This window comes from Epinephelus fuscoguttatus, linkage group LG14 (genome assembly GCF_011397635.1).
Source record: "Epinephelus fuscoguttatus linkage group LG14, E.fuscoguttatus.final_Chr_v1".
NCBI lineage: Eukaryota > Metazoa > Chordata > Actinopteri > Perciformes > Serranidae > Epinephelus > Epinephelus fuscoguttatus.
Genome location: NC_064765.1, coordinates 41,394,397 through 41,419,764, shown reverse-complemented (window position 1 = coordinate 41,419,764; position 25,368 = coordinate 41,394,397). Strand labels below are relative to the sequence as shown.

At 41.6% G+C, this 25,368-nt stretch overlaps 2 protein-coding genes across 3 annotated transcripts in view; one reads left to right on the top strand and one right to left on the bottom strand.

Moving 5' to 3' along the window:
• Nucleotides 1-61: 61 nt before the first annotated feature.
• Nucleotides 62-21,605, bottom strand: LOC125901000 (SRA stem-loop interacting RNA binding protein). The gene is made up of 4 exons (XM_049596353.1): nucleotides 21,469-21,605; nucleotides 20,633-20,691; nucleotides 7,826-7,933; nucleotides 62-514 (listed from the first exon to the last, which is right to left on the bottom strand). The coding sequence occupies exons 1-4, from the start codon at nucleotides 21,533-21,535 to the stop codon at nucleotides 446-448; spliced, it is 303 nt and encodes a 100-aa protein (XP_049452310.1). The 5' UTR covers nucleotides 21,536-21,605; the 3' UTR covers nucleotides 62-445.
• Nucleotides 21,606-22,939: 1,334 nt separating this feature from the next.
• setd3 (SET domain containing 3, actin histidine methyltransferase) overlaps nucleotides 22,940-25,368 on the top strand; it is a 112,522-nt gene continuing 110,093 nt past the window's right edge. Inside the window, exon 1 of one of the 2 annotated variants that reach the window (XM_049596269.1) lies at nucleotides 22,940-23,031. The gene's annotated coding sequence lies outside the window, so the exon portion shown is untranslated. The remainder of the gene's footprint in view (nucleotides 23,032-25,368) is intronic. The other variant, XM_049596271.1, reaches the window with a different exon arrangement.

The following is a 25,368-nucleotide window of genomic DNA, read 5'->3' as shown; positions in this document are numbered from 1 at the left end:
AAGGAGGAAAAATTACAAAACAAAATACTACCTTACAAACACAAGTATTGCTACCAACACGAGACTTTAACACAGTTTTTATTGCCATACACTGGAAATGAGTGAATGATGTTTCATAAACCTTCCCAATATGTACTGTTGGCGGTGTGTGACAGGATAGTGACAGGAAGTACAACATTATCACTGACAATAAATAGACATTACAACTGGACATTAAAACAACAGCAATAATGGTCAAGCTCAAATTAACTTAAGGTGTACAGAGGGAGGAACACACCGGGGTCATACTTCAGAATGGATATACATAAACCAATCCCAGTGTACTGGTCAGATTTTTTACATGTCCCAAACAGAACTGCAAAAATGTCACATATCAAGCAGCTGAGGCAGACTGAATGAATCTGAGCCTTTGCCTGTCTCATCCACACATCAGGATCCCAGAGTTTCAGTCATATTCACTGTCTTTGTTCGACTTCTGCCCTGGAAAGGGACGTCTGTTCCTCTGAACCTGGAGCTGAGAACAAACAACAGGAAGAATATAATACATGCAGAATATCAATATTTTCAGGGTCTGCCTCATGTCATACTGATCATACTAATTTCATTCTGATTTGTAAAAACATACTCATTAGCCTAAGTTTCATATGCTGATATGTTAACATTTGCTGCATTATACTGATGATCACTGTAAAAGTTGTCACCATTTTATCAAATAAAATTAAATCATATAAAAAAGCTTAATCTGTGGATAAATACATTTTCATAGAAAAGCAGAGGTGCATTTTTGACTCCTGGGTACTGCCAGGGTGCCCTTAGGCAAGGCTTCAAACCCATAACTGCTTGGAACACCAACAACGCAGCAGCCCTGTCACTCCAGCATCTCTCCCAAGCAAAAAATAAGAGTGAAAAACTGAATTTTTCCAAGACGGATTCATAAAGAGCTGCTTCTTCTTAATGGCTTTAAATACAATGGAAAGATTCATGTCGCCTTTTTCAAGTGAGAATAAACTGATGGAAACATAAAACAAAATCCTGACTTATCACCACAGGACTTTGTTGATATGACAAGTGAATTTTATTATTTTACCGTTGTGGCAAATCTTTTGTCTGTTATAAAAGAGCAGTAAAGTAAATAGAACTGTTGCGGCCAGCCGTATTTTTCAACATGTATTTGTTATTGTGTATGGCGCAGTGATCTTCCTGTGAGGATCTCTGTGTTACAGGTGCAAATGCCCAGTGCCGATTGGGTGACTCTCCATGACATCGCTATTGCAGATTGGCAAAGCTGGGTGCTTGGCCTACTTAACATTCAAGTCGACCGCAATGACGCCGTAAATCGATGCTGCCAGCCGATCGCTTTCCTCCTCCGTTTTCCGCTGGTTGAAATACTATTTTTAGCCTGTGTTCTTGCTCGGTACATTGAAACGTTTCATTGGTGTCAACCATTTGCTTAAGCTGCTGTTAAAGCAACTCTTGCCTTTCTTGCATTTCACACAGCACTTAGAAAAAATCTGAACATCCACAACTCCCGCCTCTCTCCAAAGTCCCATCCCCCTCCTCCTGCAACTCCACCTCCCTCCAAAGGCCTACTCCCCCCTTCTCCATTGCATCCTCATTAAGTCTATGTTAGACGTAGGTGTTGGCAAGGTAACGTTAGATACACGGAAGAAGATAGAGTGTAACGTTACAACCAAGACAGTCAAACACAGCCCCAGAGTTTTAAAACTTTAGAATAAGTTTTAGTTTAGCGTTTTAGAATAAGGTTACAGTGCTAACGTTAGATAGTAGTGTCAACATTACTAGTAAGTGAAAACGCGCAAGACTACGCTACAGTAGGCTAATGTTAGCCATTAGCAACTGGGTACTGTGTTGTCATATATAACGTCATGAACTGAACTTCTTTGTCATTTCTATGCACAGCACAGAAACAAAATGACATGTCGCATACCCCAACATTTAACATTTGTGCAACATATAAGAAAGAACATAAAGTGCAATAGTAAGATGAAAAGAGTCGACATTTCACAGTCAAAAACTCATCTCATCATCAACACATCTTGAGAGCAGAACTGGGAGATCCTCTTCACATCACAGCACCATGAATTGTTTGTGTATATTGCCACACCGCCACCACGGAGCTTACCAGATGATGCAGCCTCCCTGTCTGCTCTATGTAGTGTTAGCCCCGTTAGTTCAACACCGGAGTCTGATATGTTAGCATTCATCTACGTCTCAGTGAACACAAGGACGCACTCCTCGGTGAGTGGATCTCCACAGTCGGATGTAGTGGATCTCCACAGTCCAGAGCGGACGTTCGCTAGAAGGCCACTGGGAACAGCTGGCCCTCCGTGCTTCCCTCGCTCCCGCGTCCTGTCACAGCCCTGCCGGTGTCTCCCCGTCGGGACAGCTCCAGGCGAAACCACGGTCATCTCAGGGCTAGCTCAACGTAGCACTCCAAGCTTGCTACACATTCCGAGCTCTCCCGGTTTTAGCATTGGATCTCTGCAGCGGTTTCTAACTCACGACTGTATTGCACTGAAAAATTTACCTCTTGTTGCACCGTGTTTATAGTTTTTATCCACAAGCGTCCCTGTTAAAAAATTGGTCCACACTTTTGTTACGTCAAGGCTGGATTACTGTAACTCTCTATTATCTGGTAGCTCTAGTAAGTCCTTAAAAACTCTCCAGCTAATTCAGAATGCAGCAGCACGTGTACTAACAGGAACTAAGAAACAAGATCATATTTCTCGTGTTCTAGCTTCTCTGCACTGGCTCCCTGTAAAATCCAGAATTGAATTTAAAATCCTACTGTTAACTTATAAAGCTCTAAATGGTCAAACTCCGTCATATTTTAGAGAGCTCATAGTGCCATATTATCCCACCAGAACACTGCTCTGAGAATGCAGGGTTACTTGTGGTCCCTAAAGTCTCCAAAAGTAGATCAGGAGCCAGAGCCTTCAGCTATAAGGCTCCTCTCCTGTGGAATCATCTTCCTGTTGCGGTCCGGGAGGCAGACACCATCTCCACATTTAAGCATTTAAGACTAGACTTAAGACTTTCCTCTTTGATAAAGCTTATAGTTAGGACTGGCTCAGGCTTGCCTTGTACCAGCCCCTAGTTAGGCTGACTTAGGCCTAGTCTGTCGGAGGACCCCCTATAATACACCGGGCACCTTCTCTCCTTCTCTCGTGTCCTATTACTGCATCTTGCTAACTCGGCCATTCTGGATGTCACTAACTCGGCTTCTTCTCCGCAGCCTTTGTGCTCCACTGTCTCTCAGGTTAACTCGTATTGCAGCGGTGCCTGGATAGTGTGACGTGTGTGGTTGTGCTGCTGCTGTGGTCCTGCCAGATGCCTCCTGCTGCTGCTGTTATCATTAGTCATACTTCTGCCGTTATTACACACATACGGTTATTGTCACACACGTATACTATCAGATATTAATATATTACTTTCATTAATGTTGTTGTAAGCTACTGCCATTACCGTCTATCCTGCATCTTTCTCTCTGTCTCATTGTGACATACGGTTTAATGTTAATTTATTATGTTGATCTGTTCTGTACGACATCTATTGCTTGTCTGCCCGTCCTGGAAGAGGGATCCCTCCTCAGTTGCTCTTCCTGAGGTTTCTACCATTTTTTTCCCCCGTTGAAGGGTTTTTTTTGGGGAGTTTTTCCTTATCTGCTGTGAGGGTCCAAAGGACAGAGGGATGTTGTATGCTGTAAAACCCTGTGAGGCAAATTGAGATTTGTGATATTGGGCTTTATAAATAAAATTGATTGACTGATTGATTGATTGATTGATTGATTGATTACTAGTTTATATCCACAACCGCCCCTGTTACTAGACATGTTACACAAGCGGTTACGTCAGTCAGAGGCCTCCACGTGGGAAAGACAGGATAGGAGAAAACTCCAGCCAATCATTGCATTCGGACCAAATGCAATGATTGGTGGGAGTTTTCTTAGAACCATATGAGAATGAGTTTTATGAGGGTTTTTTTTCTGGTGGAATTCACTTACATTTTAGTGTGCTATCAGCTTATTAATGGCATTTTAATCTAAACAAAGAAAAGTGTAAAATTTCCAGAAAGGTAAGTGTTGCTTTAAGCCTTCGGTCATGTTGTTTGCTCTTCGTGTTAGTTAACCGCACTTGTATTTATCTTGTAAACAGCATGCTCTTTAGATTAATTAGCACAAAGCCGTAGGGGTGAAACGGCAGTTTTGTCATAGCCTTTTTTCTCTCCTGTTTTCATTTAGTTTAGGGAGTTAGGCTTAGGGAGTTGTATTTTTGTTTGATTCTTTTGTTTGTTGGGCCTAGGCAGCACTCTGGAGGCAAACAGGTAGGTTTTGTCTGTTATTTTGTCCGTGGTTCACCCTGAAGTCATCGCTTCATACTGTGCACAAATTTCTTGTACAGCCTGTGTTTTTTTTTCTGTGTGTGTGTGTGTGTGTGTGTGTGTATAATCAATTCTCAGATCCACTGTATTAGCAATAAATTGCTCACTGTTGTTTATATATACATGCTCTCCATTTCATTTCTTATGTCATGCTTCAATACCCCTAGACTGGGGCGAAACAACACATGAAAAACAGATTAAAAAGGTGGCTGACATGCAAAAGTGGTTTTCCACAGCCTTTCAAATGAATCTAGTGCTGTAAAATGATTTAATGTTTTTATTATTTAGGCTATTAATCCTATTTATACGTCTTGTATATGAAATGTCTGTTGTCGCTGCATTTTTTAAACCCATATGTTGCCTGCATCCAGGCAACGTCTCAGTGTTACACAAGACTTCAACTACTAAGAAGAACGGCGATGCGCTATGATCCACCTCACACACAAACTAGCAAACGCTCACCTGACACAATCAATGTGCTACTGCGCTAATTTCATTCATCTCACAGACTAATTTAGCTTAGCACATGCAACATATTGACCTATGTGGCACTGTAGACTAACTAACAGACAGATTGAACAGAATAGCAGCTCTATGTCTCTCTTAGTGTTGCTGCAGATCCTTTAACTGAATGATACCCCTGTTCCACCAAAGCAGTTCCGGTGCTGGTGCTGAGCTGGTGCTGGGGCTGGTTCTCATTTGGTTCAACTTGCGAACCAGCTGAGAACCAATTTGCTTTTCCACGGCTCGAGGTGGTTAGAGGGCCACGCCACTGCGTCACTTTATACGTCGTTGCTTTCCCACTGGCGCCAAGCTCGAAGGAACAACAACGATGGCGGACCACGTATTTGTGCATCTGTGGCCCGGTGTCACGTCGAGCTGTGCACCTACTCCTTCTCCGGAGCGGGTCAAAAAGCCGGGCCGCCCGCACTTAAGTGGGTAGCCGTGGCATCTCGCCGACCGCAGCCAACCCACGACCGGCCGTTTCTTGCCCTCTAACAAGCCGTGTGTGTTGTGAGACTCTCCTCACCTCTGTCTGTGGGAGACCAGAGTGAAAGGCGTTTTGTATCCCTGTGTGTTCAGCTCTCAGAACTTTTGTAGCTTCTAACTGAATCTCTGTGGTTTGGAGTTTAGTTTCTCTCCTGCATCCTGTTTTTACTTTACATATTGGCTTTATTTTACTGTTTCATGTTCACTATCAGCAGTATTAGAAGTTGTGTGACGTTGCTGCTCGAAAACTCAATATTTCCATATTTTGCTACTTCACACTAAAAGTTTTTACAAAGCAAAATAAAGACAGGCTTTTATTTGACTATATGACTTAAAATATGTTTATTACAGAATTAGCAAAAGTCAGGAACTTTTCTTCAATTAAAGGGAAATTTCGGTTTATTTCAACCCATCTCCTATCGTCCTAAATTTGTTTCAAGTGATGAAAAATAATAGTTAGCATGTTAGCCGTTAGCCTAGATACAGCTGGGGCACATTAGTAGTGTCAGACCTGTTAAAGGGAAATTTCGGCATCCCTTCAAGTGCAAAGTTAGTCCACTAAACAAGCTTTTTTCCACAAAGACCACCTCATATCATTAGGATAAATGTCAGAGAACATATAGAAAATGACATGTAAATGTGTTGTCTTACCTTACCGGTGTGCTGCCATGTTTGTTTATCCCTCTCGCTCTGCTTTCCAAAGTGCGGCCGAAATATCGCGAGAACAAGCAGTGATCTCATAGCGTGCCTGAACAAGCAGTAACAGCTGGAAGGATATGCTGATGAAGAGCTTTGTGAAATTGAAGAACGGAGGAGGAGAGAGAGAGAGGCGCAAAGGGTAGAGGACGAATGGCTGCTGCAAGGCTGAGTAACACTGGAGATTGGTGGTGTACCTGTGAATTCTGTGCCCCAGTGCCCACAGAAGAGGAATGCCTCTGTTGCAAGGAATGGGACCGGTTGCAGCCTTATTTTCAAGGTCTGGATGTGATCGAGGACGAGACACCTCCACCTGGAGTAACGTTAGTATCCAGCTGGGCTTTATCTAGAGCTGGCGAGATATATTTCGGCTGCGCTTTGGAAAGCAGAGCGAGAGGGATAAACAAACATGGCAGCACACCGGTAAGGTAAGACAACACGTTTACATGCCATTTTCTATATGTTCTCTGACATTTATCCTAACGATATGAGGTAGTCTTTGTGGAGAACAAGCTTGTTTAGTGGACTAACTTTGCACTTGAAGGTATGCCCGTTCACTTACGTTTTAACAGATCTGACACTACTAATGTGCCCCGGCTGTATCTAGGCTAATGGCTAACATGCTAACTATTATTTTTCATCACTAGTCACATGAAACAAATTTAGGACGATAGGAGACAGGTTGAAATAAACCGAAATTTCCCTTTAAGACAAGTGTAATAATATTGCAGGGAGGAAGAGTAAAATCAGAAATTGATGAAGAACTGGAGACAAGAGGCTTTTACTGCACCCCTGCAAACAGCTCACCACCAACAGGTAAACTTCTTTTACCTGCCCTGGTGTGGAAAAACACATGTAGCAAAAATAAGAGGACTTTAGCCGTGGAACAGCTTGCAACTGAACATGTAGCCCATTTCACAGAATACCGGGATATATATTGTGTATTGCCATTCAGCCTGAAAATACTAGGATATGAATTTTTGTCCATATCGCCCAGCCCTAATCAGGACCAAACATAAAGTCATTATTCAAAGGGGTAACATTATGGTATGTTTTAAAGGAATTATACTGCTTGTCGTAAGCAAGTAAACACCACCCTGATTAATCATATAGTGAAGTTTTAATGCATAATGCTATATGTGATTTTATAGAAGGCTTCTTTAAGAGCCAGCGTGGACAGATGGAGCAGAGAGAACACAACAAAGACATTCAGTAGTTCAGTGAGAGCAAGAGCATCCTTACTAATGAAATAAAATAACATGATGCATACAGTGCTACTTTATGGCAACTGCACAGCTTTATTTGGTGGCATTATTGATGCAACATATGGCTTAACAACTTTGCATTTATAATGTATTCCCTCAGCTGAGAATGTGTATCACTCATAGATTGCTTATTGACTATAGACTGACACTAATTCCAGAGGAGTTTAGTGACAGGTGCTTCGAATTTCCCCTCAGGGGATTAATAAAGTAAATAAACTTAAACTTTTTGGCAGATTTAAATCTGAAACTCAAAACAAAAACCGGTCCCAACCAGGTAAAAGAGAGCTACCTTCTCACAACATTGAAAACTGACTTAAGACTCAACTAAGCTGCAAATCCTGCTTCATAGTACAGCCCTCTGTTCAGATCCTGCCCATTTTTATGGCAGTATGTTTTATGAAACCACAGCAATCCAAGCTTGTGTTGTGTTGTGTTAATAAATACTCCAATATCCACAAGACTTTACTCTTTACCTTTGCCCCCTCCAGCATGTGTGGGTCTTTTTGCAGTGCATTGTTCAGTCCCTCCTCTGTGGTGAATCCCACCCAGCAGAAGCCTCTGTGGAAGCCTGTTTCTTTATCCTGGTGCAACACACAGCACACAAACAGTCATACACACAACAGCTCATGAAAAAACATGTTTATCACTGCTGTGGATGTCTTAACAAATATTAAAACTCTGTTGATTGGCTGCCTGAGTGGAGAAACACACATAACCATCTAAAACACCTGGTATCAATAGGAATGAATTGGATGGGAAAATTTTGATTATTAATCCAAAGAATTCTTCATTAGTAGTATTATAAGTAGTCACTGGTAGGGCTGGGCAATAAATTGAAAATTAATTGAAACAGACATTCAGAATCTCTAACCAACGTAATCTGTTAATACTTTCCCCACTGTGTGTGTTCTTGTACTGTCCCCTTGAAAACATACCAATGCGTGTGGCTTTGGCTTTTGTCAAGAAAATGCCAAACAGAAGGAAAATAAAATGTAAACACTGCAGAAAAACCTTTCAGCGACTATCAATACCAGGTAATACCACCAATCTGTTTCAGCATTTGAGCACAATCACGTTACCAAATATGAGGAGTGCATGCAAAAGCATTAACAAAGGCTACACAATATGAAGAAGATTCAAGAAAATTGAAATAAATAACTGATGCCATTTCCTACTACATTGCAAAGGACATGGCTCCCATAGCTACAGTGGAGCACAGTGGGTTTAAACACCTCCTTAAAACCCTTGACAAAAGACGTGCAGCGCCATCGCGAATATATATATATTTTTTTTACGATTGAACTTTTTTTATTGCTTTTCCACCACTTGATCACACATTTTACATGTCAATATGTCCATTTACAGCAATACAAAACCAAACTAAGAAAGACAGAAAACAGAAAACCAACATAAAACATAAGAGAACCTGCACGTTCCTCTTGACAATATATACAGTAACACATTTCCTCATACAACACTGCATTCCACATTCATCTACTGAGCATTACAAGATTATACACATACATCAGGGACATTCCACATGGATTTCAATTATCATGGCAATCCTCTCTATTCATCATTTCCAGACAGGGGTCCCAGACTTTTCTGAACACACTTAGATTGTTGTTAACCCTGTGAATAAGCTGCTCAAAAGAAGCTATTTTAGCCAGTTCATCTCTCCATTCCTTAAAACTGTCCTTCTCTCTTGACTTCCAATGCCTAAGAACTATCCTGCTTCCTGTTAGGAGGGCTAATTTCAACCAAGAACACATATGTGCAGACAAGTTGGCTTCTATTGGTATGATGCCTAATATACATAATGCTGGACCCTCTGTGAATTCTGTTCCCAATATATTGTTAATACATCTGACAACTGCTGATCAGATGTCATGTACCATTTCACATTCATATAACATGTGGATCAACGTGCCCCTTCCTTTGTCACACCTCCAACACTTGTCATCCTCACTTAGTCCCAGCCTTGACATCTTTGCTGGAGTCCAATAATTTCTATTTATTATTCTGAAAGTAATTAAGCGTGTTTGCATGTCCCGGGCTGTGGAATACCATGATTGTACTGTTTTCCTCCAGCTTTCCCCTTGAATAGGTGTTCCCAGGTCTTTTTCCCAAGTCAGTTTGACACCCTCATAGTTTGGTGATTGATGTTCTCTAAGCACATTATAAAACCTGGATATCCCCCCTCTAAGCTTCCAGCTCGATCGCCACAACTCCTGGATATCCGTGACAGGGGCAAGATGTTTCTTCCTATCTGCTGTTGTTATACAACTCCTCATTTGCATAAATTTCCAAAAATCCTTCCTAGGTACAGTACAGGCCAAAAGTTTGGACACACCTTCTCATTCAATGCGTTTTCTTTATTTTCATGACTATTTACATTGTAGATTCTCACTGAAGGCATCAAAACTATGAATGAACACATGTGGAGTTATGTACTTAACAAAAAAAGGTGAAATAACTGAAAACATGTTTTATATTCTAGTTTCTTCAGAATAGCCACCCTTTGCTCTGATTACTGCTTTGCACACTCTTGGCATTCTCTCCATGAGCTTCAAGAGGTAGTCACCTGAAATGGTTTTCCAACAGTCTTGAAGGAGTTCCCAGAGGTGTTTAGCACTTGTTGGCCCTTTGCCTTCACTCTGCGGTCCAGCTCACCCCAAACCATCTCGATTGGGTTCAGGTCCGGTGACTGTGGAGGCCAGGTCATCTGCCGCAGCACTCCATCACTCTCCTTCTTGGTCAAATAGCCCTTACACAGCCTGGAGGTGTGTTTGGGGTCATTGTCCTGTTGAAAAATAAATGATCGTCCAACTAAACGCAAACCGGATGGGATGGCATGTCGCTGCAGGATGCTGTGGTAGCCATGCTGGTTCAGTGTGCCTTCAATTTTGAATAAATCCCCAACAGTGTCACCAGCAAAACACCCCCACACCATCACACCTCCTCCTCCATGCTTCACAGTGGGAACCAGGCATGTGGAATCCATCCGTTCACCTTTTCTGCGTCTCACAAAGACACGGCGGTTGGAACCAAAGATCTCAAATTTGGACTCATCAGACCAAAGCACAGATTTCCACTGGTCTAATGTCTACTCCTTGTGTTTCTTGGCCCAAACAAATCTCTTCTGCTTGTTGCCTCTCCTTAGCAGTGGTTTCCTAGCAGCTATTTGACCATGAAGGCCTGATTCGCGCAGTCTCCTCTTAACAGTTATTCTAGAGATGGGTCTGCTGCTAGAACTCTGTGTGGCATTCATCTGGTCTCTGATCTGAGCTGCTGTTAACTTGCGATTTCTGAGGCTGGTGACTCGGATGAATTTATCCTCAGAAGCAGAGGTGACTCTTGGTCTTCCTTTCCTGGGTCAGTGCCAGTTTCGTTGTAGCGCTTGATGGTTTTTGCGACTCCACTTGGGGACACATTTAAAGTTTTTGCAATTTTCTGGACTGACTGACCTTCATTTCTTAAAGTAATGATGGCCACTCGTTTTTCTTTAGTTAGCTGATTGGTTCTTGCCATAATATGAATTTTAACAGTTGTCCAATAGGGCTGTCGGCTGTGTATTAACCTGACTTCTGCACAACACAACTGATGGTCCCAACCCCATTGATAAAGCAAGAAATTTCACTAATTAACCCTGATAAGGCACACCTGTGAAGTGGAAACCATTTCAGGTGACTACCTCTTGAAGCTCATGGAGAGAATGCCAAGAGTGTGCAAAGCAGTAATCAGAGCAAAGGGTGGCTATTTTGAAGAAACTAGAATATAAAACATGTTTTCAGTTATTTCACCTTTTTTTGTTAAGTACATAACTCCACGTGTTCATTCATAGTTTTGATGCCTTCAGTGAGAATGTACAATGTAAATCGTCATGAAAATAAAGAAAACGCATTGAATGAGAAGGTGTGTCCAAACTTTTGGCCTGTACTGTATGTCATATTTGGACACCAGCTGTTCAAAGGAGAGTAAGTGTTTCCCATCAAACAGGTCTTCCATTAACATTATTCCTGCTCTTACCCAGTTTTCCCACATGATAGACTTCTTATTAATTTTCAATGACTTATTATGCCATATTGATGACCCCTTGGTATAATAGGGATTTGAGTTACAAATCTGATGAGCTCTTCTCCAGCTGTCTCTAGCAAATACCAACACAGGGATTCTATAAGGTATATCCCTTCCTGTCTGAGTAAGAAAAGCTTGTATCGAGAAGGGCTCCACTAGCTCTTTCTCCATTGCTACCCATGCAGGAGCACAGGCGTCTGATAGATTTGATTTAGATAACTGACTTAGTGAGAAGGCATAATGACACCAATCTATTCTTGGGCACCCGAGACCCCCCCTCACTGATGCATACAGTTTCTTCTTATTAAAAGAGGGTTTCTTGCCTGCTCATAGAAAACTACTTATGGCTCTGTTATATCTAGCAAGAAGTGGGGGAGGAAACTCCAGAGGTAGCATATATGTTACACAATTCATCTGTGGTACTACAATCATCTTTAAGATATCTATCCTACCTATCAGTGACAGACCCAATTTTGTCCAATTTAATAAGTTATTTTCAATTTTTTGGATAAGGGGCAGCAAATTTACATTCATTATGTTTTCCAATCCAGGTGTAATCATAGTACCTAAATAAACCAGTCCGGTTGAAAGCCACTTAAATTGCCATTTACTATGAATACTCGGGGGGCATAATTTAGACAAGGGCATAGCTTCAGGTTTAGACCAATTGATCTTATATCCTGATATACGCAAGAAAGAGCCAATCAACGACAGGATCTGTGGAACTGCAGTTTCTGGGTTATTTGATACCAATAAAATGTGATCCGCATATAAAAGCAATTTGTGTTCTTTCTGTCCTGCAACTATGCATTCAATATTGACGTGGCCTCTGATGGCTGCTGCTAGTGGTTCCAAGGCCAGGGAGAAGATCAGAGGGGACAGGGGGCAGCCCTGCCTGGTCCCACGTAACAGGTTAAAAGGAGTAGAAATAATCCCACTTGTGAGGACAGATGCCCTTAGATATCTACACAACAGCTTTACCCATTTAACATATGCAATACCAATCCCAAACCATTCAGGTATTGCAAACAAATACTCCCACTCCACTCTGTCATACGCTTTCTCTGCGTCCAGAGAGAAAGCCAATATCGGTTCTGCACTATTTCTTGTTTGCCATATGAGATGCAACAATCTACGTAAATTATCTGTTGATGTCCAGCCCTTGATAAATCCCACCTGATCTGGGTGGGATTGTGTTGGTAGGTACCTCTCTAGCTTTGTCGCTAAAATCTTAGCGAGGATCTTTGCATCCACGTTTATCAAGGACACTGGCCTATAACTCCCACACATTTGTGGGTCTTTACCCTTTTTGTGAATTAGTGTTATTATTGCATCTTGCATACTTTCTGGTAGACTTCCCATCCGGAACGCATCCTGAAATACGGTGAGAAGCTTTGGAGCCAGCAGATCTGAGAATGCCTTGTAGAGGTCTGTGAGGAGCCCATCACCCCCCGGATACCTCCCAGCAGCATGGTCTTTAATTGCTTGTCGGACCTCTCCTAAGGTGATGGGTCCCCCCAGCTCCTCCTCAACTGGCCCAGATAACTCCGGCAAATTAATCCTAGACAGAAAATCTTGAAATTCTCCAGTATTCCACGTGTCCTGTGACGTATACAATTTCTGATAGAATAATTTGAAAGTGTTGTTGATCTCCATATTATCAGTTACAATCTCCCCTCTTTCATTCTGTATCCCCGGCATTAAGGTTTGGGTTTGCTGTTGTTTCACCCTCTGAGCCAGTAACCTCCCTGCTCTTTCTCCCTGTTCATAATATTTCTGTCTGCATCTAAACAATGAGAACTCTGCCCTTCTCTGCATGATACTGTTTACCTCAAACTTTGCCTTACTCAGCTTAGCAAATACAGTCTGGTCCCTACTGTCCACATATTTATTTTCCAGGTCTCGTATCAGAACTTCCAATCTAGACAGTTGGCCCGCTGCCTGTTTTTTAAGATAGGAGGAATGCTGTATTAGTCTAGGGTTGCACAATTAATCGTAATAAAATCGTGATCTCAATTCATATGCGATCTAATTTTTCAATGATGGCGATTCTGCCGGCCCCGCCCGTGCCGGGAGTCGGGACATCATCTGCATGAAAACACGCGCTACCAACGACGCAGCATTATACCACATAATGCAGAGCGTCAGCTGGCCAGCAGTTTGGAAAGCAGCGAGACAAGTCATACAGTCATACAGATCTGCTGGTAAAGTTAACTTAGCGTTAGCAAGCGTGATAAAAGACGGCAGAGAGGCGACGCTGTGCAAATAAACCAAAGATTTATTAATTTGCCGTAGCAGTAAACACATGGGCCGATAACAAATGTGTTAACTAACTATGCTAAAGCTTTACAAGATATTCAGGGCTGCCGATGATAACATTAACATGACGAACAGCAAGGCTACGGCAAGTTAACGTACTGACACTCCTCAGACAGACAGACAGACAGACAGACACACACACACACACACACACACCGGACAGCCTCTCAGTCCTTAGCCGCTAGCAGTTTTACAAAGGGTCATAATATGCTTCTAGTGACTTGTCAAATCGCCAGCGAAAGACGTTTACACTGCGGACACGGAGAACAGCTGCCTGCTCTCATGGGACAAAGATCCTCTTAGAAGAAAGACGGATCACTCTGCTCTGCCGACAGGAACAAACTGGGAGGCAAAGATCCTCTCTAAGAAAGAAGGCTCACTTTGCTGCGGGGTTCACCAAAATGTTTTTTTGTTTTTTTTCCTTTTAATAAATTGAACACACATTAAAGAACATACGAGATCCTGTAGAGAATTAATACATATAATACAATACAGTAAACATTGTCAAATTAAATGAAGGAAGAGGATTTTTTTTAAAGGCAAATAAAATATTGGGGATTTATGTAAAAATATACACAGAGACATTTAAATAATTATATAATTAAAGATATGTAGGCTATGTTAAGTGAATACTCCTGTCAAATGCATGGTGTTGAAACGTTTCATTTTGACTTAATTCCAGGCCTGGAATACCTACCTCAGAAAAATGTTGTTCAACATTGATATTATTGTTAAAATTGTTCAAAAGCTGTAAGAGAAGACAAGAGACTAAAGCTAAAACAGGAGTGTTCCTTCTCTGCTGACCAGAGTTTATGTGCCTTGTGTCTCTTGTATCAGGCACAATCATAGCTTTTGTTATTTAATGATTTTTTTTAATTATTTATTTATAATTTTTGTTACTTTTCCTTTTGTATCAGGAAATAAGCACACTAAATCTTTATGTTGAAAAAAAATCGTGAGAGAATCGTGATCTCAATTATAAGCCAAAAAAGTTGTGATTCTCATTTTTTTCCAGAATTGTGCAGCCCTGTATTAGTCTACCCCTTAGATACGCCTTAAAAGTGTCCCAGACCACCCCTGGGTTATTCACTGTCCCCTCATTAATTTCCCAATATTCTAATATTTGCTGTCTGATAAAATCACAAGAATGTTCGTTTTGGAGCTGTGATACATTAAATCTCCAGCGGGTGGAGCGCTTTTCATTCTCAGTCTTAAATTGCAAAGTCAAGTCTACAGGTCCATGGTCAGTAATCACATTATTTCCTATAGACGTCTGTTCTACTACTGACACTAGCTGCTTCGATACCAAAAAATAGTCGATCCTAGAATACGACAAGTGCGGGTTGGAAAGAAGGTATATCCCCTCTCCTGAGGATGTAAAAGCCTCCACACATCCACCAGACCAAGTTCTTCTGAGACTGAACGATAGCTATTTGGGATTTTTGAATGGGCCTAGATCTACCTGCATCCCCTGATCTATCTAATAAATTGTCCCTTACTTGATTAAAGTCACCTCCAACTATTATATCAGCATTACCCATATTCTGTATTATTTTGTTTAAGTCAAAGGAAAACTCAGGAGAGTATGATGGGGGCACATATATTTACCAGTGACCATCTTTTCCCCATTAACTCTATATCAAGTGCTACCCATCTCCCCTCTGTATCATTTTTCTGGTCATATACCTTAGTAATTAGATTTTTACGTATCAGAATAATAACACCTCGTTTGCTGGAAGAGAATGTGCTATAGAAAATCTGCCCTATCCAGTCCCTCTGTAGCTTTTTGGATTCTGCTGGGTACAAATGTGTCTCCTGCAGGAGAGCTATGTCTGTTTTCTTTTGTTTTAAATACATTAGGAGTTTCTTTCTTTTAATGGCAAGATTAGCCCCCTTTACATTCCAGGTAACTATTTTAAGTGTTCCTGTCATAGTGATGGTTCAGTTTATTATACGTCCCAAGTCCTGTTCTGATATCACAATGTGTATATTCAAATATTCAGAGAAATGCTCTATGCTTGTCATAAGAGTGATTTGTGGTATCACCATACTATCAGACAAACCAGAATGTGCTAAACTACTGAAAACAAAAATTAATAAGAAAACTGTGAGAAAAAACACAAAAGTGAACAATCCCCGTCAGCACAGACCATCCAACAGGTCCTGGGGCCTGTATCACGAAGCAGGATTTTGTCTTAGCGAGGTAACTTCAGGGTTAACCCTGGGTTATCGGTCTCGTGAAGACAGTTCAGTTCTTATCGGGGTAGATCACCATGGTAACTTACTCTGAACGGCTATCCTGCTCCGGAGCAGGGTAAGTTCAGGGTTGAATCTGATCCTATACCACCACCCACTGGCCAATCAGCTTTTCGGAAAAAAATGACTCCGCTAACAGAAATGCAGCCCGGTCATGACGAGAAGTTTAATTAATGTGATTGATTATGATTTGAAAGTTTATTTTGAACATTAAAAAAGAAAAGAAAGCAACAACAACAGACAATGAAAAGATTGTTCAAAAAGGAGTGGAAAGAAGTCGAACTTTCATCCCACCCCTTCATAAGAAAGACACTGATCATTTGCGGACACTTAATAGCACCATTAATTAGTGCCAACATTTTGTTTTGTTGGAGGAAATGATCCCTGTTAAAGATAATGGGCCTAATTGACAGCTTTGCTGCTGGAAATGTGGACAGTAGCCTATCATGTCTACACTTCATGGTGTTTGAGGGATTTTCCTTTTTGTTTTTTTAAAGAGGGAGACTAGGTATACAGTGGTGGAAAAAAGTTTTCGGACACCCTTAAAATTTTACACAATCTCAAATATTATCATGAAATATTTGTGGAAAAATCTTTTTTGTGTTTCAAAAGGTGTGGCTGCATTAGACAGATACAAACAAATACAAATTATATTTTTTTGTTTATTCTTTACAAGAAAAACTAACAAAACTAAATTCTTGACAGTTTCAATATGTCGGTTCTCAACATTGTCGGTATCAAAGTCAACAAATACCAGAGAATGTGTTCAAAACTGAACAAAAATAAATAAACCATCACATCATCAAATTAATATTTAGTAGTCCTGCCATTGGCACGTAGTAGAGCTCTAATCCTGGCTGGCATGTTCCCCACGAGCCTTTCACACTGTTGAGGGGTAACCTTGTCCCATTCTTCTTGAATTACTGCTTTTAATTCTTCTAAATTCTTTGGTTTATGCTTTGAAACAGACCTTTTGATAATCCACCACAGATTTTCAATGGGGCTTATGTCCGGGGGTGGAGCTGGCCACTCTAAGACCTGGATACTGTGCTCCTGCAGCCAAGTTCTACTGGCCTTGGATGTGTGGCAAGGGGTATTATCTTGTTGAAACATCCAGTTTTTACCTCGACGGAACAGTGCACGCACAGAAGGGAGCATGTGGGTTTCGAGAATGGTACAATACTTGGTAGAGTTCAATGTGCCATCACAGACAGTGAGATGACCAACACCAGCAGCACTCATGCATCCCCAAACCATGATACTGCTTCCACCATGCTTGACAGTAGGTACTGTACATGCTGGAGATAATGCTTCGTCTGGCCTTCTGCGTACCCTCACATTAGTAGGAGGAAGATAAAGCTGGAAACTGGACTCATCTGACCACAAAATCTTCTTCCAATTCCTGGCTGTCCAGTTCTTGTATGCCTGGGCCCAACGACGCCAGGCTAACCTCTGTCTCTCATTGATCAGGGGCTTCTTGATAGCCTTGTAGGACCTTAAGCCATGATCTGAAAGTTGGCCACGTACAGTGCGGGTGGAACACTGGACACCAGTTTGGTTTGACCACTGCTGCTGAAGCTCCTGTGATGTCATTTGGCGGTTTTGCCTGCACATGCGGATCAGGATGCAGTCATTTCTTGCTGAAGAAACCCTGTTGGTTTGTCTGTATTTCTGCAGAGTGTATCCAACTGCTGAAGGACTGCATCTGCACTTCCTGGCTATCTGGCGGCAGCTGTACCCTTCCTGGCTGAGAATCTTTATCTTCAGGCGTGTTTCCTGCGTTAGGTTCCTTGTTTTAGCCATTTTTGTGTCTGAAGAACTTTCAAATGTGCTGGCTTCATCACTGGTACCAAAATGACCCAATACTCAAAATTTCTTATGTATTTTTATGGAACCAATCAATTTTAAGTTTTTAATGGCTTTTTTGGGATTTATTTAGTATTTTGGCTGTGACTGTACTAAAAGAAATTGCACTTGAAGACCTAAGAGTGATTATTAATGCAATATTTCACAAACGCATGGGGTGTCCGAAAACTTTTTTCCACCACTGTATTTTTGCGCAGCTGTTAATTTCTAACACAGCTCAATATCAGGATGATTGAATTCAGACTATCAATTTGGTGTTGATATGATTTAATTGTGGCATCAGCTTTAAGCTTTATTGTAGCATATATAACATTATGACAAAGAAGACCAATTTATCAGACGCAATGATGTTAGACGATAATTGTAATACACGCAATTCATCTGCGCAGCATTGATTTCATGGGATTCAAGGGTGTGATCAGTGTCAGAATGAACCAGTGCTACTGCTACTTGAACCAGTGATGAGTAATTTAACCTACACATAATTTTATTGCTACCTTGTTTTGTCTTGATTTTTCCCTCTCTCCCCTTCTATTTCTTCTTTCCTGACCCGTTTTTTTTTTCTTCTCTATTATGTGATTTCATTGATGTTTTGACAGGGGAATTTCTTTGATAAGCTTTTAGTGGCTTCGAACCTCTCCGGCACTTTTCTTTTTTTAGTCTTGTAAATGTTATACTGTCTGTTTTTAACATTATGTGCAAATAAACTAATCTAAACTAAAACTTAACATTATTCATCCCGTTATGCGTTACCACGCATGTTTCCTCCTCCTGCAGCTGCCACGGTGTTGGCCTTTTCTGTAATGTTGCTTTTCTCCTCCTCATATTTTAGTAGAATTAATCTCTGATCCTCACATGAGATACTTTTTTCCCCTCACATACGGCGCTCTGTGAGGACGCTCAGTGACGCTGCGCTTCTCTCATGATTGTGATTGGTCCGCTGCGTGCGTGTTCACCCCCTCTCCCCCCATATTCTCTTATTACCTTCATATTTGGGCATATCAGATTATGACCAATAATCTGTTGCAATTACGCCCAGTGTAATTCCCTTTTAATATCAATCCCAGTATAAGTCTTACGCCCTTTATATATAGAGTGATAGTAACTCCTCACCCCTGGTTTTCATCTCTGGTAACTGTAAGTCCAAGTCCCAGGGGGTTGTGTGATCCTCTGTCGCCCCCCATTGACTGATCCTCAGCAGGTGCAGCTGTCAGTGTAGTGTGGAAATGAAAGCCTGCGCCTCTGCGGGGGTCGTGAAGAAATGGCTCTTGTTGTTTGCCGATATCTTCAGTATATCCCGGTACAACATGGCATATGAGACGTCCTTCATCGTTCGGAGTTGGCGTTTGGCCTTCTCATATTTTTTGCGCTTCTGTACTGTGTCTTTAGACAGGTCCTGTCTTAAGTATATGCGCTGGCCTTGCCACTCGACATTTCCCTTCTCCCTCACTGCTCTCAGTACCGCCTCTCTCGCCCCGAATTGGAGGAACTTGACCAAAATGTGGTGGCTATATCTCGCTTCAGGGTTTGGCTTGGGCCCACAAACTCATCCGTATTTCTCTTCTCAGAGTCCTCCAACACACCAACTATACGAACATTATTACGGCGCCCCGCATCTTCCAGATATGTCACCCACTCCTGAAGCTGCTCTACAGTTTTCCCCACTCGAGTTACCTCTTCCTCTCTCGTGTTACATCCATCTTCTAGCGTAGAGATGCGGGTTTCAGCCTCCGTAATTCTGCCCCCGAGCTGCCATACCGTCTTCTGGAGAGACTCGAGGCTCACTTTCATTCCTCCGATGTCGGTTGCGATTCCCTGCAGCATGGTCTTGATGCTACCTAGCTCTGTGGCTGTATCAAACTGAGCCTCGCCAGCTGCTGCCGCTAGCTCCTTCTCGTCCTTCTTCTTCCCCCGCGTGCTTTGTCTCAGTTCGTCTCCTGGCATGTTGTCGACTTGTTCCTATCACTATTAGACTTACATTTGAGCACTTATTGACTCTTATTTTTAGAGGGGCGTGATGTGTTCGGCCCTGCGGAGCTCCTCACTATGCAGCCATTCCGGACAGCATCCCACGTGACTCCGCGAAAATATTTTTTTTTTTACCGAACTGTGGTGCCAAACATGTACAACACATTTAGTAAAAAGTCAATGATGCAAGTTATTTTTTACTTTTGACAAGGCATTGTCGTAAAAAATGTTTACAAGAAATGCAAGTTATTATTTTCTACTTTTGACATGGCAATATTTAAAATTATTTTGTTTGCAAAAGACACAAATTATTTATTTTATTATTATTTATTTTTAGAGAACTTGATTTTTACTTTAAAACTAAAATGTGACATATTTGAAGAGATGTGACTTATTTTCTAATATTCAAAATACTCTATTTTGGTTGCAAGTTATTTATTTTCTGCTTTTAGGGCAACTTCAAGCAATGTGTGCTTTGATTTCAATCAGGGAATATTTAATTAATAATCATAAATAGTTCATCTGAGTGTGTTTCCTTCAATAAATTTATTCACAGCCAACCCGCCACACACACAGTTTTAGATTTACCATAAATCTATAATATAAACATGGTACCACAGTGCAGAAAAAGTATTTTAGTTAGCAAAGTGGCTCTCAGGCAAAGCAAGTCGAGCAAAGAATTAATAAATCAATGGGGCAGCACAGGAGTGTAACTGTTATATAGACAGAACCAGTGAACACAGTCTGAACAAAAGAACGTTTCAGTGTTTCAGACTTATGCTGGGACAACTTACAAACGGAAGAAGACATTTCTTGACTGGGCCAAACTGTGCAAAGTACTCCCTCATCTCCCCTGAAAAACACACAGGAACACTTCATCATCTCAAGCACAAAGCAGAAGTTAAACTCAGACTTTTTACAAGGATTTTACAAATTATTTGTTGATGTTCCAAGTACCAGCTGTGCTACAGCATTATTAGCACGTATTCAAACGCCGAGGTGCCACTTTATTAGGTACACCTATGTATAACTAATGGAGTCAAAGATAATAGTTCTGCAATAAACCCTACCTCTATAAAGACTTAAGTGTTGTTGGAAAAAAACCCCTCCACAGTGACGATCTAAAACTACACCCTCCACAATCAAGATCTAAAATTACACTCTCCACAGTGATCTAAAACTACACCCTCGTCATTGACCATTTCGAGTTGAATCGACACCTACATCTCTCTTAACCAGTTTCATTAAAGCCTGAAGATTGTAACCTTTCAGAGGGCAGATTTATTGCAGGACTGTTGGATGGGACTGCATTAGGCTAGTTTTAGGAAGATAACGTTATATCAGTAAACTGAGTGTGTGTTGCTTGATGTTAAAGATGCATATTAGATTGAGATGCGCCTCTCTGAAATAAATTGTTGTTGTTTTAAATAATTTGATGTCCTCACGTGCACAGAGTATTTGGTAAAGTTAACTAACACACGTGACGGCCAGACAATGATGGCGAGGCTGCATACCGTACCGTGCCATGTCTGCTGTATCTACAACCTGTATAGAATGAAGTGAGTGGCCACAGACGCGTATCTCCTTGCAGCTAAATATGAAAGGTCATTGAACCAGTTAACAGACTTACTGCCAGCAACAGTCCATGGTATTTTGGACACAAAGACCTCGAACACTTTCTTGGACGGCACCGCCATTGTTCGACCTCTATACGCTTCTTCTTCTTCTTCTTCTTCTTCTTCTTCTTCTTCTACTGTTTATTGGCGGTTGGCAAACAACGAATTGGTGCCTTACCGCCACCAACTGGAATGGAGTGTGGATCAAAATGGCTATTACACCCTTTAAAAAAAAACAAAAGGGAGAAATTATATCCTCTTAGAGTGACCAGACGACCCGCATTGCACGGGACTGCACAGCATTTCTGTATCTTTTCATGCATCATACAAATTGAGACCATGTCCCGCATGATTGGTTGTCACCCGCGCTAGCATTCCCGTCCGATCAATGAGAAGAAGCTGCATGCTGTCGCCGGCATAGACGCCGCATCGAGCGCTGAGCCGTACGTCAACGTCGCCGCCATATTGGATGTGGCAAGGCTGCGCTGTAAACTAATACAAGTGAATGGACTTAATTTCATAAAGCGCCTTGCTTCAAAGCAATTTATGTTAATGCCTCTCGTTTATTCATTCACACACACACTAATATACTTGGGAAACAGTTAGGCACCAAAAACAATGTATTTGATCTTCTCAAATGGCTAAGATAAGAACTTTATTGATCCCACACAGGAGTAATTCACCTTACATCAGCTATAGAGAACAAGGTAGTGCCGAAAAACAATACACAGTACACATACATACACATAGTATATATATATATATATACATATGTGTGTGTGTGTGTGTGTGTGTGTGTATAGGTAGTGCCGAAAAAATACACAGTATATAACACAGTATATCAGTATATACTGTGTATTGTTTTTCGGCACTACCTTGTTCTCTATAGCTGATGTAAGGTGAATTACTCCTGTGTGGGATCAATAAAGTTCTTATCTTAGCCTTCTGAAGATCAAATACATTGTTTTTGGTGCCTAACTGTTTCCCAAGTATATTAGTGTGTCTGTGAATGAATAAACGAGAGGCATTAACGTAAATCTCTTTGTAGAAAGGCGCTTTATGAAATTAAGTCCATCCACTTGTATTAGTTTACAGCGCAGGCTTGCCACATCCAATATGGCGGCGACGTTGACGTACCGCAGCAGCGAGAAAACCCACTCGATGCGGCGTCTACGTATATATGTCTATGCCACTGACCACCAGGCTCGACCAAAGACGGTGGATAAACTAACCCAGTGCTAAGGGCTCTGGCTCAACCGGCTCACTATAAATGATTGACATGACATTCAACCAATAATTGTAGCTCACACATTACCATTTTTGGTCATTTACAGCGCTCTAAAAGTAGGCGTCCAATTGTAAGGCGTAGTGAGAGGGGGACAGTTAAATTTACAAATTTCAGCACTTTCAACCAGTCGCCGTCATGTTTCATGAGCGTGCTTCCCGATACCCAATCAGAATGCCACAATCCAGCGTTGTTCTTATGGGCGTATCTTAGGACTGCCCCAATCACGCGCGATTTAGTCAAGGTTGGCTTCGGTGCAGAAGAGAGGAACTGCTGCTGTCACTAAAGAAAGGTATGACTGAGTCGGAGAAAATGTTTATGGTTTGTTTGAGAAAAGTTGTGACTTGGTGTTGAGTGTTACTATGTATGAATGCCTGCATTTGGCGTAAAGGCAGTTGTATTCTAGCAGGCAGGGCTAGCTAGCTGACCAATCCAGCAGATTAGCCCCTAGTAAAACTCAGGCAGATCCTTTATCACTTGACATTTTAGCAGCTAAGAGCTAGTCTGGTAACGTATAGTCGGAGCAGCCCGTGGAGATGAATGAGCTCTGTGCGTTACCCTGCCCCACTCTCAGCTCCATTTACGTCTCTGTTCGGATGAGCGTAGTTCCTTCATGCTAACGTTACAGAGCTAGCTGCTGGCCCAGTGGGAAAGGCTACACATGACTCGAAGGGCTAACTCTTTATCACACTAACTCTTGGTTCGAAATGAAACCTTGAAACCACCTTGCTAAAGATATAGCATTCGTTCACTCTTTTAACCGATTAATTTCAGTGGTCAGTTTGCTGACATGTAACGTTAGCTACATGCGAGACTTGCCAGAGAGGAGCTGAAACTGGCATTACAGGGGCACTGGTGATTAACCACACTTCTAACTTTGTCATCAGCTTAGGGGGGTGTTACGTGTCGCCACGTTTTTGTTTTACTGCTTTATTCTACTGCATTGTCAATTTCTGCAAGTTTAGTGATAGGCTTGGACAGGAACATGGAGTTTTGTCTGCATGACTACTGTCACTTACATAACGTTACATTTAATGAAACAATGATTCCACTTTGTACATATCTGACTGATTTTACAGGTTTAGAAAAGTAGTGTCGGTTTCTGTGACCCTTAAGTGGTTGTCTTCAAAACCACATGGTCAACACTGTGTGATGATTGATTTAACTCCAGTCATGTAATTTCTATTGCTAGTCACTGAGCAAAAACATAACCTTTCTGAAGTTCAACTAAACTACTCACCTTAGGTGTTACTGTAGAAGTTAACCATTCCTATAGAAACTCAGATGCCTCATCGACCGCATAATCATACATCAGTGTTGATGACATATTGGAAAGAGCAAGACTTGTTTGCAAGCAAATGTAAGTAAACAGGGGGCCTGTAGTTTTTCTGGATAAAAAGCACATAACATTTAGATTTCTTAGCCGATTGCAATGAGTCGTTTTTCTCTTCATGGATTAATGATCTGCGTGTAGTAACCAAAAAAAAAAAGTCTTGTCTCCAGTTAAACAGAATCTCAATAGACTATTATCACTGCTGGATGCTCGATAAGATAAGATAAGATAAGATAAGATACACCTTTATTGATCCCATAATTGAGAAATTCCAGTGTTACAGCAGTCAAGGAAAAAGAGTCAGATTAAAGATTTCAAAATTAGACTTAAAAAACTTAAATAACTAGGCATGCAAATAAGTACAAAAATCCAAGAGTTGGTGATAAATAACAATAACAATAATAATAATAATAATAATGAAAATAATAGGAAGTGGATAATAATGAGCAGCAGTGAATGAAAATGAGCAGTGGATAAAGGCAGCACATCTAGTGCAAGTGATTGTATGTGCAAAAGAGCAGACAGCTGTGGTGTCCATAAAGTGTTCATAGTGTCAATAAAGTGTCCATGGTGCAGTCTACTGTGAGCAGTACTAGTTATGTAGCCTGACAGCAGCAGGCAGGAAGGACCTGCGATAACGTTCCTTCACACACTTTGGGTGAATCAGTCTATCGCTGAAGAAGCTCTCCAGAGCTTTTATCTCCTCCTGCAGAGGATGGGAGTCATTAGTCCTCTGAGATGACAGCTTGGCTGTCATCCTCCTTTCTCCCACCACCTGCACAGAGATTCCAGAGAGTATCCCACGACAGAGCTGGCCTTCTTGATCAGCTTGTCCAGTCTCTTCCTATCTGTAGCCGAGACACTGCTGTCCCAGCAGACCACTCCGTAGAAGATGGCTGATGCCACCACAGTGTCAGAGAAGGTCTTCAGGAGCACCCCCTGAACTCCAAAAGACCTGAGCCGCCTCAGCAGGTAGAGTCTGCTTTGGCCTTTCCTGTACAGTGCTGTTATGTGATTAGTCCAGTCCAGTTTATTGTTAAGATGAACACCCAGGTACTTATAAGATGTCACCATCTCAATGTCCTTTCCCTGGATGTTCACCGGTGTTAGGGGGAGAAGTCTGCGCCTGCGGAAATCTACCATCAGCTCTTTGGTTTTCCCCGCGTTGATCTGAAGGTGGTTCCTCAGGCACCAGTCCACAAAGTCCTGGTTCAGTTCTCTGTACTCTCTGTCATTCCCATCTGCGATGAGGCGACTATGGCAGAGTCGTCAGAGAACTTCTGCAGATGACAGGTG

Excerpts from the sequence above, each read along its gene's own strand:
- LOC125901000 (XM_049596353.1), bottom strand. The coding sequence starts at position 21,535 with ATGGCGGTGCCGTCCAAGAAAGTGTTCGAGGTCTTTGTGTCCAAAATA. Across the intron at positions 20,692-21,468 it reads ACCATGGACTGTTGCTGGCA|GGGAGATGAGGGAGTACTTT; the intron begins GTAAGTCTGTTA and ends TGTGTTTTTCAG. Across the intron at positions 7,934-20,632 it reads AGAAATGTCTTCTTCCGTTT|GATAAAGAAACAGGCTTCCA; the intron begins GTAAGTTGTCCC and ends GTGTTGCACCAG.